This window comes from Rhea americana, unplaced genomic scaffold (genome assembly GCF_003343005.1).
Source record: "Rhea americana isolate MKP2758 unplaced genomic scaffold, rheAme1 scaffold_250, whole genome shotgun sequence".
Taxonomy (NCBI): Eukaryota; Metazoa; Chordata; class Aves; order Rheiformes; family Rheidae; genus Rhea; species Rhea americana.
Window position 1 is genome coordinate 694,416 of NW_028186369.1, and position 15,828 is coordinate 710,243.

The 15,828-nt window shown below is 47.3% G+C and overlaps 1 protein-coding gene across 6 annotated transcripts in view; it reads right to left on the minus strand.

Annotated features, from left to right (window-relative positions):
- Nucleotides 1–15,828, minus strand: part of LOC146594720 (ankyrin repeat and fibronectin type-III domain-containing protein 1-like) — a 302,120-nt gene that overhangs the window by 229,328 nt on the left and 56,964 nt on the right. For 2 of the 6 annotated variants that reach the window (XM_085307014.1, XM_085307009.1), the window contains exon 1: nt 12,538–12,736. The exons of the other annotated variants lie outside the window; for them this stretch is intronic. In XM_085307014.1, the coding sequence (XP_085163140.1) occupies nt 12,538–12,695 (158 nt within the window). In that variant the 5' untranslated portion in view covers nt 12,696–12,736. Of the gene's footprint in view, nt 1–12,537; nt 12,737–15,828 lie in introns of those variants that run through there. 6 annotated transcript variants of the gene reach the window in all.

Genomic DNA, 15,828 nt, shown 5'->3' on the forward strand with positions numbered 1-15,828 from the left:
TATTCTGCAGGTCTCAGCCCTTGRGAAGCCTGAGAAGCAAGTCTCAGAAACGTCTCATTTCTACCCAAGAACATAGGCAGGTTGCTAGCTGCCAAGTTAGCTGTGACAAAAGGGYGAGTTCAGCAGAACTCCCCCAGAGGAAGTGGCAAAGATGGGTTCTGCAAGGTGAACCATCTGCTTGCAGTCTCTGCTGCCCATCAGAAGGAAAAGCATTACCTAAAATGGTCCCAGCTGGAATAACCTCCTGCTCTCCCTACCTTTTTTGAGAAAATAGACTATTTTAAGGTTGCAAAGCTAACATGGTTGCTTACTTCACAGCCTCACTCTGCACTTTCATTAGCAAAATGAAACAACACTCCTTCTGAAACCCAGTTCTCCATTGCCACCTCTCTCCATAGTTAGCAGTCCTTCAGCTCACAGCTCATATTTTCTTTCTTCCTCTACCTAACAACTTTGTACATAATTTAGCAACGTGCCGTTGAGGGGCTAACGGTAAGATTAGCAAGAATTATGTTCTGTGACTGAAGAAACACATTTTCTCTACTTGTTCCCCAGATAATGTTCTTCTGTCGGCTGCTGGGTAGTTTGTGCAGAAGGAAGTTGGAGCCGTCTGCACTGATCCTGTACAAATTGAAGATTACTGGAGGATAAAATCCCAAGCAGCCCATCCCAGATAAGAACAGACTGGGAATTTCTTCAACAAGGAGTTGTCCCAAGATGAATACAGTCTCTGTTCTTCATCAATCCTAATGCAATACCATTTTTATGCTTTAGAAGGTCATCTAGGTGCTAGGAATAAAAAATCACCCATGTGTTTTCTAGAACTTTAAGTGACAATCCCCTGTAAACTCATGGGTATGAGGCGTGGGTATGCCTCTGAAGAGTCCCATAACATGCATCAGAAAAGAGTCCTTGCATAATCAAGATTTTAGCTATTTGTTCTTTAAAATAACAGGAAAAATGCACTGAATCTTTTCAGTTTTTCACAAGTATAGACAACATGGATTAGCACACATTAAAACACATTTAAAAAAAAGGTAAAACACAGGTGGGAATTTCGCCTCTTAGACAGAGGTTGTCACTTCAATTCCATGCACAAACCAATAACAGGTACTGAATAACGGATTTGCCAGTGCACACAAATACCAGCTCCATTCAGAGAGGTGGTTGCTTCTGAAGAGCAAACACCCRGTTGTAAGAAGGCACGGATGCTCCTAGCACCGGGGCCTCGGGAGGGCCACCAGGCATCCCTGCAGCGGTACCCACGGGAAACGGCAAGGGTTAACAGCAGGCTATGTTCCTGCCAGGGTCTTGGTTCCCGCAGTGCTGCCAGGACCAGCTAACTAGAAAAAACTGCTTATTTTTCCCTGTACTCTCTTTCCCAGTGAAAAAGCGCAAAATAAAAAGATTTTGCATAAATTTGTACAACTGCCAACTATTCCTGCAGGGAGAAAAAAAAAAAGTAGAAGAAAAAATGCTTTGACTTTTAAATAATTAAAGTATTCTGCTTTTCCCATTTGAAATATTCTAAACAAAAGCTTCCTTTTTTCTTTTCCTCTTTGAAGTGTTTCATCCTGGGTCCAGCAAAGAGTTGCTTGTCAGCCCAAATCATAGAATCATAGAAGTGGTAAGGTTGGAAGGGGCCTCTGGAGATCATCTAAGTCCAACCCTCAAATGACTGGCCCATTTGGGGATTGAACCCATGACCTTGGCATTATTAGCACCACGTTCTAACCAACTGAGCTAAACCTAACCAAATCCTCTCTCCTACTTCTCAGAAACTCCCCTCACATCACACCTTCCCCAGGAGAAGGTCACAAGGGATCCAGCCCCYCCTCCTAGAAGCTTGCAGCTCCCCTAGCAAGGAGTTCAAAGGACATAACGGACCCCCTCTGAACACTTCCCAGGGAGGTGCTTGGCTCACTCAGTTGGACAGCTGTAACCGAAGACATGCATGYCTCCTCTTCCCCCCTACCCACCTCTGCAGCTTGCTTTGGCTCCAGCTCCTGCTATTAAAGCCTGTCCTGCTTCCTGGAATAGCAACAGCACGTGGATGAGCTGAGGTGAGGAGGCGGCAGTGCAACTTAGCAGGCACAGCACCAACAGCGGCTCCAGGAGCCGAGAGTTCATCTCTTGGCTCCAGTTCAGCCACCCAGGCAAAGGTGATCCTGGGCAGGACGCTTCACTGTTCCACCTCAGATCTCCCATCCTCACGTAGGGACCAGGGTAGGGCACTTAGCTCTCTGCAGGTCCTTGGGCATCCAAGAACAAAAATACTACAGGAAGAGCAGACTGGCATCATGAAAAGTCCTTCCTCCGCTCTGCCTGAGCGGCCGTCCCACTGCTAGCTCCTAGCCAGCAGAGCTGACATTTCCGCACCCAAGCTGCCAGCACACGAGATATTGTTGCGTGCACCAGCAGGACGATAGTTAGATGATAACCTCTGCTCTGACTCCTCTGAATCAGCATAGCATCTCCTCTTTGCTTGCCCGGCCCCTCTGGGCACCCATTGAGCACCACTGTTGTCTCCACAAGCTCTTTGCATGCCACCCAGAAGAGACACCTTATCCAGGCGCATGGGCACGCAAAGCCCTTTCATTCTCCTCTGAAGGAAAGTGCTGCTGCTGCAGCTGGATTTCTCCCCAAAATCTGGCACAGGGCATAGTCAGGCCTCCCAGCAAGGCCTGACTCCCAGTGAACCTACACTCGACTCCCAGCAGGAGAGTGGTGTGTACCCCAGAAGCAATGCAAGAAAAGTATCCCGTGCTATGGAGCCCAGGACACAGACCACCTTCTTTCTCCCACACAACCCACAAGCAACCTGGCGAGCTGCCCCACAAAGGCAGAGCAGCTTGAAAGCAGCAAGCGGTGGCAGCCCTGCCCCCTCCATCCATTCAGAAATTTCCCCCTTGCCAGCCACAACTTTTATTAAAAGCTGTTAAAATTCATATCTCCTGAATGAAATCACTTCCTTCCTCCTCCTCTATGTGCAGATCTCCGTGCGTAGTGCTGGAGCTTCTGTTTTCTACCTGCACACCCACCCAGTTGTGACTCAGTGCCAAAACAGCGGGTGAATGAAGAATCAAACAGTCTTTCTAGCAACCGTGACTCACAGGCCAAGACTTTCTGCTGAAGGAGTTTTCTGAAGTCATGCTACGTATGTAATTCCCCTTAATACCAATTTAAATCTTCCTCCACTTCCTGCTACCCACTCCAACCTGGTTCCGAAATAAAGGCAATCCCACATGATTATCAATTTTCTGCAAAAAAAAAAAAAAGCTTCCAGGCAAAAATTAGCTTCAGCTTGTGTGAAAAATAATTGGCTTCCAACCTCATCTCCTGTCCTAAAGATTAGCCTTCAAAAGGAGGCCAGAAGCTAGGGATAAAGGAAGAAAATTGGGTGAAATCACATCATTTAGCTTTCTATGCAACATGGCCTCCAAAGCTAGACAGAGGATGCTAAGATATGCTTTTCTGGCCTGTCTGAAAAATCAGATCTAGAACACTTGAACCCTCCAGCCAGCACTTAGGGTCCATGTGTGCATGTGCCTTTATGGGAGATGTGTTAAATACTCACAGCCACAAAGGCAAGCTCTGCATTTCAGGAGTATCTAAAGGCAGAGATGACCAGTAAAGTAAGCCATAAGCGGCTTTTTTTATGCCACTTCTCACTGCTAACATAATAGGGTCTGATACAATGACCATGAGTGCAAGGACAGACCCAGCAGCCCTTGTCTGAGACTAGGAGCATGCTGCAGAGCTGTGACCTTGTTACTACATGCTGCAATTGGAAATGCATACACAGGCCGTGCACCAGGCATGGCACAAGCAAAGTGAGATGTTGGATGTRTACAGCAACTAGATCATAGTTGCACCTGGCCTTGCTGAATGTTGGCTGTAMAATGGCACCACAGCTCCCCAAACGGCTGGGAATCAACCCCAGATGTGTTCTGCACACATATAAAAGCTCCAGCCTTCAGATGGTATCTGCATCTCTCCTCCCATGAATGACCTGGCACATCTAGACAACTCCTTTCTCAAGCATTTGGCTTGCCAACCATGGAGTTAATGTAATGTAACGGGCACACGTGGCACCTAGCAAGTGAGCCATGACATGCACATGTAGCCCTCAGCACTTTCAAAGAGCAGAATCTACTGTGCCCTCAAAAACAACCCAACCAAAAGCAGTCCTGAATCCTCCAAGGACAGATGTAAGCTCAAACCAAAAAATTGATCTGCCAAGGGAAAAATAGTACTTGCACTCCCACTGCTTTGCATGTGCCTGTGGGATAGACAGGAATGAGAGCTCCGAGCCATCCCACTCAGCTCACAGAAACCTTCATGGAGCAAGGCCAGGACTTGTTGGGTTCAGACAAGTGAAGGAAGACCTGATACAAGTATGCATTCACTGGGAAACTCCACGCTTTCCCCCAAACTCCTTCCTGCTAGATCACGACTACAGAGTGATACAAACAACAGAGAAAAATGTCTCTGAGAGAAAACCTAAAAAGTCTCTTTAGGTTTAATATGCAAAGCCCAGCCAGCTCAATCAGGCAACAACAGCTAAATGTCATTTCCTCCCTTGGTACCATCACTCTGCTCATGAAACAGAGCAAGCTATGTCTGATGGCTTGTCATATTCTTGAGACACTAAGGATTTAACACCTGTACTGCCTGAAGATATAGCAATTGGGGAAGAAGATGTGGTCTTTCACTTCACACCACACCACCATCGTAGAATTCATAAGGATAAAGGAGCCAGCTGCAAATGCAAGAGCTAAGAGGTAGCCGGCCACCCCGATAGCTGCAACCATGGGCTACAAGGCTGTGATCTAAGACTACCTATACAAAAGGTGCTAGCTAAATGGACAGAATATACAGAGAGAAAAAGTTGCAGTGATACACCCATTTTCAAGCAAGCCTCACCCAACAATATGCAAGCTGCACTGGGAGGACAGTCATCCAGCCATGCAGTTGCCACCCTTGTATGGCACCCTGCAAACTGCACCAAAACACCTGACTTCAAAACACATCTCCATTTGAAAGAAGCACTGCAGCTAAAATTTTCAGCCCAGACTCCTAAAGCTCTTTTCCTTACTCTTGCCTGGGTGCACAATCAAGGAGGACTAAGTCGTAAAGATGCTGAGCAGCTGCTGCTTGTTAATATCAACAGGATTAATGAGCGCTCAGCACTTCTGCAAAGCAGGTCATTGCTATCTGAATCACTAACGATGGATTTAGGAGTTTATTTCAAGGTTGGCCTAGTTAGACATCAACATGGAATATTTCCACATAACAGCAATGGACAGTCACCGCTTGCATTAAAATTATGTTTTTCTGGGTTACAATGTGTTGCAGCAAAAATGCAAATACATGCACCACACATTCTTTYGCTAGCCTTTCATCAGGCAAGGTACATGTCAGAGCTGGGAGGGTCAATTGACCCTCAATTGCCATAAACAATTTATTTTTATTTTTTTTTATTAATTTCAGGTGGAAACTTTTCACTCAGTCCAAAACACAACTTTCAAAACATCCAAGCTCCTTGTTTGTTTTCTCTTTCAAAACACAGGTATCTTTCCACATAAAAATATCATTTGGACATTAAAAGGTTTCATTCAAAACATGTCAAAAAAGAAATGAGGAAGTCGGTCAAACTACCAGCCACTTTGTGATAGAACTTCAGTGTCCCTTAAGATGCTATTTGGGGCAAAGTTTTACCGTTTGTTTAAAATCTCTTAGCCAGCTCGAGTTACAGACACAGTACCCTGGAAGAACAGTCCATGCATATTTTCAGGACTAAACATTGTGGGCAGGTACACAGAACAACCTTGAGCCTCTGTCTCTCTGCTTGGATTGTACATACACCTTTAAGCTAAGACATGAAGCTCCTGAGCCATGTTCTGCAGGCCTTTAACAGCAGGGAGGACATAAACTGTTATATCCTGGCCAAATTCATGCTTTAGTCACTATGGGGTAGTAGCTCATCCCCAACAAGCTTGAAGAAGTCAACATCACTGAAATGTGCTGTTTCAGTGAGGGACATGTTTCAAGGGTTTTTTGTAAGCCAGAGGTGGAAGATGTGCCTATTTTTTAATCTATGCCATACTCTGTGAGGCTAACACAGGATTTTTTTTTTCCCTCATTACAGTTTTATGGCTCCAGAACTTGCCAGTTCCCCCTCTTCCTCATCACGACTGTATGCTTTAGCACAGACATACTGCAGAGCTGAAGAGATATTTTTAAAAACCCCAAAACAACCAAGCAAAATCCCAGCAGGAAAACACTCACTATTCCTCCCCACTCACCCACCTCTAAGTCCATCAAACTCCACAGCCAGAAACATAAACCAGGATGTTCATGTGAAAAATACCAAAGGATGAGCAAATAACTCCCTATTGCAAAAAGCAATTCTTTGGCCCAACCTCCAAAGAGGCCCAGAACACACTCCAATGGAGCAACAGGGACACCCAAAGCCACGGTGTGTTAACACAGCAAGTGGAAAAGCAGAGCCCAGGGCACTGTTCCTTCAGCTGGAAATTATCCTAATGACAGAGGCAAAACAGGTTCGACTGCTCTTGATYTTCTGCATGACTTTTCATTGCCAGTTAACATCAACTTCCAATTACCAATTTGGGTATTAAGGAAAAAAAAAGAAAAACAAACAACTAAGCAAGAACTTTAGCTAACATCCTTACTCCCACCTCCGCAGCTCATCTTAAGCCAAACATCTCGTCTCTTTTTCCTAGGCTCAACTCCCCTTGGTTTTGCTGCCCCTTACACTCAGTCTATGCCAATTCCTTTGGTGAAATGATGGATGGGTGGTTAATTAGTGCTTTTTAATGATTTTTCCTCGCATCAGTGTGGGTCACATGCATCTCTGCACCAACCATGGGTATCCCTTGGGGTGCCCCCACCCTGACATGGGTTGCCTGAGGGCACAAATCCTCCAAGGCTTCCCATCTCGATGCAGGTCACCCACGACCAAAGTCCCTGAGGGTGTCCTCACCTCGATGTGGGTCACCAGTAGTTATCATCCCTCAGGGACGTATGTCCTCTTCCAAGAGCACATCTCCAACCGTATCCTCAACAGTGTCTCCTTCTACGTGTCTTCTCCACGTCCCCCAAGAGCATCACTTCTTTTGCAGTCAGTCCCCACTCTTTTTTAAATCTGTCTGCACAGGAGTGCCATGGCCTCCTCTGAGTAGCAATGCTTTGATGAGTGATGGGTTGTTTCCATCAGTTTTGCAGCCAGCTGAAATCAGCTGTGACCGGCTTCCTCCCACATAGGTCACTCTTGCAAGCCCTAGACAATGAAACCTTCCATTTATGCCCAGTGCACCTAAGGAGAATGCATCAAATCAAGGAAAATGCATCAAACCACTGCCATCACCCACAGGTTTAGGGGAAAAGTGAAAGGAACAGTAGTTACAAATGCACTGAAGATGTTTTTCTAAGAACAAGGATTCATAGCTCTTGATCATTCAAATCTTTCCCTTGGCAGCAAGTCTTGCTACATCACAGCACCACAGATCCAGCCTAGCTCCACTGCAATCCAACCAACCAGCATGTGAAACTAACAGCTCCTCTCCTGGAGCCCACAGAAAATACAATTTGTGAGAATAAGCTCTTTGTCTCTGAAGATTTCACGTGTCTTCGGTTCTACTGTCTCAAACCAGAAGGCCAAAGGTCTCCCCTGGAAGGAAACTCTGAAATCTAAACCCAGGCATAAATCTCTCCTCCCTCTTTCCCTGCACTAGGGCCACTCCTGAGCAATCCCATTTACCACAACCAGGACAGTGTCTTCAACACGAGCACATCAAAGACCCTCTGCAGAGACCTTACTGGGGGCTAGGGAACACAAAGGAGTGCAGCAGGGGAGAGATGAGGGTTACTGAAAGAGGAAACGAGTYGGCCTCTGGATGCTAGCTGAGCAGACGTATACAAAAATGATCCTGGGCCAAGAGAGAAAGCCACTAAATCAAACAGTCTTGAAGTGGGCTTTGTCTCTCTTGAATGTCATCCCTGGATGGTATTTGGGATTTTTAATAAGACAGCATTTGTTACTGTTACTAGTCACAGATCTAGGGAAAGGACTGGTGTCGTTGGAGAACTGCTTTGACAGCATTTCACTTCGGTTGAGACCAGCTTTAAAAGTCTCCTCAAGAAATTCTCCAGAAAGCTTTCCCTCCATCAAACGACATTAGATTGGATCCACTTGCTTCCAGAAACACTGCAAGTGCCCAGGACCTCAGTCCACAAGTTTGCAAGACTAATTCCTCGCTAGGCAGAGTCAGCTAAGAACAACAGCCTGGAAAAGCAYCAGTCTGCTTCTGAAAACTTCAGCTTTTCCTAAAGTCTCCTTCTGTCCAAGCATACAAAGCAGAACAACTCTGTTTTCTCAACTCAGCTACAGATAATAGCCTTCCTCATTTTTCTGATCCAATTTTGAAAGCTGCACAAATCTGGAATCAGTTGTGCTRCACTTTCAGTTTAAAATTAAAGAAATGTATGCTATTTTGCATAATCTGCCTGTTACTCTCATTATTCCTCTGTGCCAAAAGCGGAATCTCCAACCCACCCTGCCAACATGCAGGGTACTCAGGATGAATGCGCTAATACTGGCACCATGAGATAAGACTCTGAGCTGCAGAGGTCAACATCTTCAATGATCCGAGCCTTCACCTTACACAAACCAATGAAACTCCATGAAAGCCAAGGAAGTTGAACATCTGGCTTGTCTGTTAAGGCATTTCTAGACTGCAGTAACTTCTTGCAAGTAAATCACTTACACGTATTTCTGCGATTGGTACAGGCTGATACAGTTCTGCTCAGTCATTAGCATCAGGACAAGCTGGTGCTTATGGGCATGGGGATACCCTCTGATGTCCACAACCCCTGGAGATGTGACAGCCCATTTGATTTTAAAAAATGGGCCAACACCACAACACCATAGTAAAACATCTATCCTCTCACTGAGCACAACTAACAAGTCTCAGGTTGAAAAAACCTCCAGCTGACACAGGAGAGCCCTGACAAAGCTCTGTGGACTGAAAATACACAGTGCCACAGGTCACAATGGAGCAGAAGGGCAGAGGGCATGTAATAAGCCTGAACAGAGTCTACAATGATCACACACAGCTTGGCCGGTAGCACCTGCACATGGGAAGAAACAATGCTATGGCAGGGTTCCTTCTCCCAGCACAAGTCTGAGCCCTGCTGATCGCAACAAAAATTCCCAAATGCAACAGATCTCCTCAAACACCCACAAATGTGTTGCTTTATCTGCAGGCATAGCTTAAAAACACAGGTAGATTACTTAAGACCACAACTCTACATGTGCTAATAACTGCCAACTCCTATGAAGATGAGTGGAGCCATCACATTTAGAAGAGTAACTCCAATTAGTGCACACCTTTAAATTTGTTTGCTGTGGTCCCAATGGGCAAAAAGACTTTAGGAAGAGGAGCAGCTGGTGCCTTGTTGCCCTGAACCATGCAAAGGCCAGGGCAAGACTCCAGAAAGCCTGTTAAGACGTCCACTAGGGAAACCCAGGATGAAGGATCTCCCATATCTCCATCCTAACAGGTAGATGAAAATGGAGGGGTCCAAGCATCACATTTCTTTATTTTGCCCTCATTAGCATCAAGAAATAAAATAAAAACAGAATGTTGCTCAAAAGAGCTAGAAAAAGCCCTACCTAGAGAGAAGACAGGGCCACATATGAGGAAAAACAGACTTTCAGGGGTTTTGGCTGGTGTTTTTTTTGTTTTGTTTTGTTTGTTTTTTTTGTTGTTTTTTTTTTTTTAGGAATTCAGTTTCTAAAGTATTTGTCTTTCTGGTCAGTTCAGCTTGGGATGGCGGTCTCAACTGGTGCTCCTCAAATTGTACAAATATTGGAAAAATATCAGGCAATACTTCAAGTAGGTTGGGTGAAATGTGACACTGATTTCAAAAGCATCGCGTGATTCAATCAGTACTTATTTTTACTTCCATAATCAATCTCATGCAATCAAGGGAACAGGCACAGCATCTCCACATGTACTCAGGGGGCCTTATCACTCATGGAGTCAGTAACACTGGGAATATAAATGCTAGGCATGGAATGAGTTCATCCACGCAGTCACCCAGCCACCTCAGAGAAAGGTAACAAGCACTGGAAGATGCACAAAGGAGGAAGGAGAGCACAAACCCCTTTGACTCAGACTCCACTGTCCCATTTCCAATCTGGTTCAGGCCCCAGTCTGCATACACACATTTTATCACTACATTGGTACCACCTGGACACACTGGAGAAGGATCTACTCCTGGTAACCACATCCACACACCATTAGTCACACCTCTATACCACGGAAGCACTTAAATGTGTCCATAGCCAGTATCACCCCAGAAGGTTTGGTACGTGAGCTACGTACCAGCAATGTCAACTTCATGACTAATATCCCAGAGCCAAGACAGCATCATGACATCTCCTTCACAAGGGAAACTGCTCCCCAGCCCCTGTGAAATACAAAGCTTCAAGACTCTAGCATCCTTGTATGGGGTATCAATAGAGTGTAGAGTCCCAGAAACATCATCTCATCTCCCTAATGCCAGGGAGAAGCCAAAACATGGCACGTCCTTGTCACACACATAGCACTTGGCTGCACATCAGCAAACCCCAGCAACATCACAAACTCAGTAACACCTGCAAACCCCAGCAACATCACAAACTCAGTAACACCTGCAAACCCCAGGAACATCACAAACTCGGTAACACCTGCAAACCTGTCCTTTCCGAAGCACAGCAAATGTGTGGGCTGAAATCGAGGTTTACACCTTAATAGCTGGATTACAGTGTTAGTCTTCCCCAGTGTCACATCATGAAAGAGCAGAATCAAATTATTAGCTCAACTATGAGTTCTTCTGAACTTCAGGATGAAACACTCCTTGTTTTGAGCAAGCAGGGAAGACACGACTATCTCCGCCGAAGTCCAAGTGAAGAGAAGACAGTAACAGCAACAGCACGTCACATCTCGTTGTCTCTTTAGTGACACAGAGAGCAGCAGAAAGGGCACATGTCACAAATCTCCAACTCCTTTTTGATCTGCATTTTAATATCCTTTATAAAATAAGAAATGCTCAAATACCAAGAAAGAAGGTGAGCTGGTATCTTAGGGCTATTTTTTAATATAAGCCTTTGAAGCTGACAGAGGCTTGGCTTTCCCTGAGCCGACATGTGAGGGTGGCAAACCTAAGAACCACCCTTGAGGTGAGCCCTCTGATCTGGGGCACCAGCATAGTTAGTCTCCATGCAGACCTGTGCCCTTCCAGAAGGGACGGGGGGCATCTTGTGCAGGTCAGGAGGCAGCTTTTGGGAGGACCCACCACTTCTCTGGCTGGCAAGTCTGTCTCTCTGCCCCATCAAGAGACCCAACCATCAAGATCAAGCAGCATTAAGRACTAGCAATTCTCTCCTCCATAAGCATGATGAGCAGTTTGAAGTAAACCACCCAGGCATACAGCAGTTCTCTAACTGTAATAGTAGTGTTTATAYACAATAAAATAAAAAAAGCATCACATCCTTGGAAGCTTGGGATTGCCTTGCTGTCTCTAGCGGTGACCACAAGTACTCTACTATTGGGAAAAGCATGCTTCATGGGGATTTTCAGTCAGTACAGTGCCACTTCTCCTCTGCCCCTAGTTTATTCCCCATTTCAATCAACACTGCTATTGCAAACACTCTGAAAATGAACTGTACATCTGTCTTCCCCGCGAGGAGGGGCTGGGAGGAAGAGGGGAGACAAAAGAGCATCTCACCATTACATCCCATTCCCAACAATAAATCCAGAGCAACCCTTTTAACATACAACCTTGGACRGTTACAAGGGAATACGCAAGGAGATGAACGCTACCGGTTATTCCCACCCCTCCGCCTTCACCCTGGTCGCTGCACGTCTGGAAATGAGAGACTCCATTAATGCCGCGTGTGTGCATGCAGACACACATACGCCCACTTTGAACTTCAGCTGTCAAACAACTTCTTCCTCTCTCTGCAGCTGCTTATTTTGCATGTGACGGAGAAGCTGAGAAAGGGAAGGGTGATTTTGACACAGGAGCCTCGGCAGCGCAAGAAGACGGCAGGCGCAGCRGTACGACACAGAAAGCAAAAGGCAGAGACGAGCAGGTATACGTGCAGGCAATCACAGAGCAGATGTCCAAGACGCACGGTCAACACCCAGAACATGTTCTCAGCAGAGACGCAGACGCCAAAGCACAGCGCCTTCCAGAGACATCACAAGGCAATGAGTTTGTCAAGGCTCAGACACCCCATGCAATAATCAAGAGACTTTACAAGAAGCTTTGAGCTTGCTGCCTACCTCCTCCCCAATCCCAGGGCACAGAAGATGGGGGGGTGGGGAACCCAAAACACCAAAGACTGCAGCTCCCAACCCTCTGCTCTCCCCTAGCTATACTCCACAGACACCCACTTTGCCCCCCGGACACACACTGATGGGCTGGGACAGACAGCAGGACAGACAAGTTGTCTCCCCATACCTGCACTCGGTGACACTACAGCAATAGCTGCCGCTGCGCCGGCTGCCCCGCCGCTCGGAGCGYAACTCGTTCCTCGACTTCCTCAGGTTGAAGTACTCCGTCAGCTTCCCAAACGAAGCCATCGCCCCCGCGACGTCCGAGCGGGCACCCCCGGGCATCCGTGGGCACCCGTCCAACCGCGCGCTCACACATACTCCACCCTACGCATACTCACCACCCCATGCACTTCATCAGCTGCAGGGGAGAGCGGGGAGGGAGCTCTAGGACTCAGAGGAAGAGAAAAAGACAGCCCAAGGCAGGAGGAGTTTAGTGAAGAATTACTTGTTGGACAGTCCACGACACACTCGACWGCGATCTTTCAAATTTGGAAGCAAGCAAGCCCAGCCTCCCTTTAGCCAACGGGAGAAGTCGAGCTGAGCAGAGCTGCTCAGGTTTGTGTATTTATTTATCGTAATGCTGCAGCTGCTGCAGAGCTGAATTAAGAAGGAGATTAATAATAATAATAATAATAAATGCCTCCTGGAAAGAATTCCTCAATATTGACAGCACATGGCTCAAAGCCCCTGCCACAAACAGTAGCTTGGAAGATGCCYGCAGGCAGAGCCAAAAGCACGGGATTTGGCTGCCGAGGTGCCCAGGAGGCAGTCCAGGTCGGCTCTGATTTCAACCAAGTGAGGAGATGCTGTCCAGATTAGCAGGAGCCCACGAGACACTCAAAACCAGTTGCCCAGCTGAATTTCCAAAAGGTCTATTCCTACAGCGTATGGACACCAACGGGGTCGTAGCAGGTAAGAAAGGATCCCCGCTTGCTCTTCTTGCAGCTATTCAGTTTATCATCATTTTTCCTTCCTCCGTTTTCCCATGCAGAAGGCACCCCTTCGCCTCTGACAGCACACCTCCACGACACGATTCTCCAGCTTGTCACCRCACACCTGAGCACAAGGAGAGGGATAGACACCTAAAGCAAGCCTGATGCATTTAGAGGTCACCTGCTGGTTCTRCTTCCCAAGCTCCAGCACAAAGAATTTCAACAGCAAGCAGTAGATAAAGGGAGTCTGCCAAACCAGAAGGGAAATCTTACCCCAAAATCTCCCCTAGTCAGGAGTATTTGTCTTTGCATCCTCAGTGTCTGACGCCAGCTCAGCAGAGAGGAGACATGGGGGTGGAGGCTGGGGGAGGAAAAGAAAGGACTTCAAAAATCTCACTACACCCCAGTGAGCAAAACCAGATCAAGTCAGTGAAATGCATCCAGAGAAAGGGGTAGCCGAGCGCAACCCGAGCCGTGCCAGTAAAGACCCTGGAGAAAACAGCACAGAGAGCTAACGCTAACTCAAGTGGCAGATCAGCAAGCTACATCCGTGCCCTTCTGATCCCTCCGTCGTGGATGCCACGTTGAAGGATAAATGAGAAAACAAAACATTCRTAGCTGTTTCCCCTGCTGAGAGCAGCGCACTGCAGAGAGCCTGCTTTCAGCAGAGGATGACCCTCCGCTGCCGAAATCCTGCTGCGCGTCTCTCCGAATCCTGCTCCGTTCCTCCCTCGCTACCTTCCTCTTCCTCTGGGCTCTCCTGCACTTCCCCGCTCTGAATTCAGTGCCTGAAATGGCAGGGTCCAAATTTACCTGCGCGCTGTCACCAGCTCCCATCACCCTCCCACATCGCCTTTAGCTACTCGCGGTTCTCAAAGCRACTGTCATCATGCTTGCCTCGGGGGCTTGGGGGTTGTTTTTTATTATTATTTATTTTATTTTTATTTCCTTCTTGTTGAACTATCTCTGCTTCCTGCCTCCCCACTCCACCAGCTGCTAATTTATCCTGGCCAAAGAAAGCCGAGCGGTGAGAGCCCTGCTGTTGTGCCGAGCGAACGCGGGCACAAAGCGGCAGTCCCAGAGCCGGCAACGCCGGTCGCCTCCTCCGCCTCCTCCCCAGCCCCATCGCTCSGCACAGAGTGTGTGTGTGGGGGGGGAGGCGGAGGAAATAAAAATAAAATAAAATAAAAACGCTGTCTACCTCTTTAGCCATTCAGCCAGCCCCGCTGCTTCCTCTCTCAAATGAACTCCATCGCTGCCAGGGCAGACTAGATTTTGGGGGGGGGGTTGTTTGTTTTTTGTGTTTTTTTTTTTTAATCAATTCATTTGCAGAGGAAGTGATTAAGACAGAGCACCTGCTTGCTCCTCGCTCTCTTCCACTGGCATGCATGGCTCCTCCGCTACACTTTCACCCCTCTTATCTCGCATCAGCTCCCCATTACCATTTACACTGAAATGCATCGCCTCAAAGGAGGTCAAAGGTGCTGGAGAAGAGCAGGGTGGGAGGCGGGGGGGTCAACAGAGCAGCTTAGGGGGGARAACTCAGAGAGACAGAAAGGGACAAATTCGGTTTTCCAGCGCTGAAGATAAAAGCCGTAACGCCGGCTCTCTTTGGAGGCAGCTAGGTTTCAAGGCACACAGATACCTTTGGAGGACAACAGTAACAGCTACCTGGAGGAGAAGACATTATCTGCTACAGAGGCAGGCAAAGGGCAATGGGAGAGGGGCTTGGCTGGGAGGAAGCAAGCAGGGAGAAGTGCAGAGGAGAGGGAAAGAAAAAAAAAAAAAAAAAAAAAAAAGCCGAGTAAGGCTAATTTGAATCCCCTCTCTTCTCCTCTTCCTCTGCACAGCCTGATGGGAGGGCGGAGAAGTAGCAGCGCTGCTCAAAAGATCCTTGTTCAACTGGCTGCTTTTGGCATTTGCAAAGTAGCATTGTTTGGGGGACAAAAGGGCACTCTGGGGAGCTGTAAAAAAAAAAAAAAAGGAAAAAGAGAGAGAGAGAGAGAGGAGGAAGAGGCTGACAGATGAATGTTCCAACCGACAAGTCCATCTTCCCCAGCAACCGTCTGTAGGGCAGGCGAAGCACCTGGCCTGATCACCACCGCAGGCTGTGCCAACTTGCTAAGTCTCATTCATGGGCAAAGCAGCAGAGAGAGGAGGTTACTGCCAGCCCATCATTGCACTGCAGTCTCCCATCCTGCAAGCTTGCCCTCCTCCCTGCCCTCCTCCTGTCTCACCACCACAGCAGCTTCTCAGAGAGGCCATGAGGCRGCCAGCACAGGCAGGGTCCTGAGCACGACAGCTGTGGATACATCACTTTTCTACGAGCCCTTTCTGGGTACAGGGTAGGAAGGAATCATGCCACTCTACAGAAAGAGCCAGGTCTCCTGCAATGCAGTGAGCTTCATCATGGTATGAGCCAGACAGTTCCCGCACCAGAAAAAYGAACAGAAACAACCCTGCATTTACTAAACCCTACATCT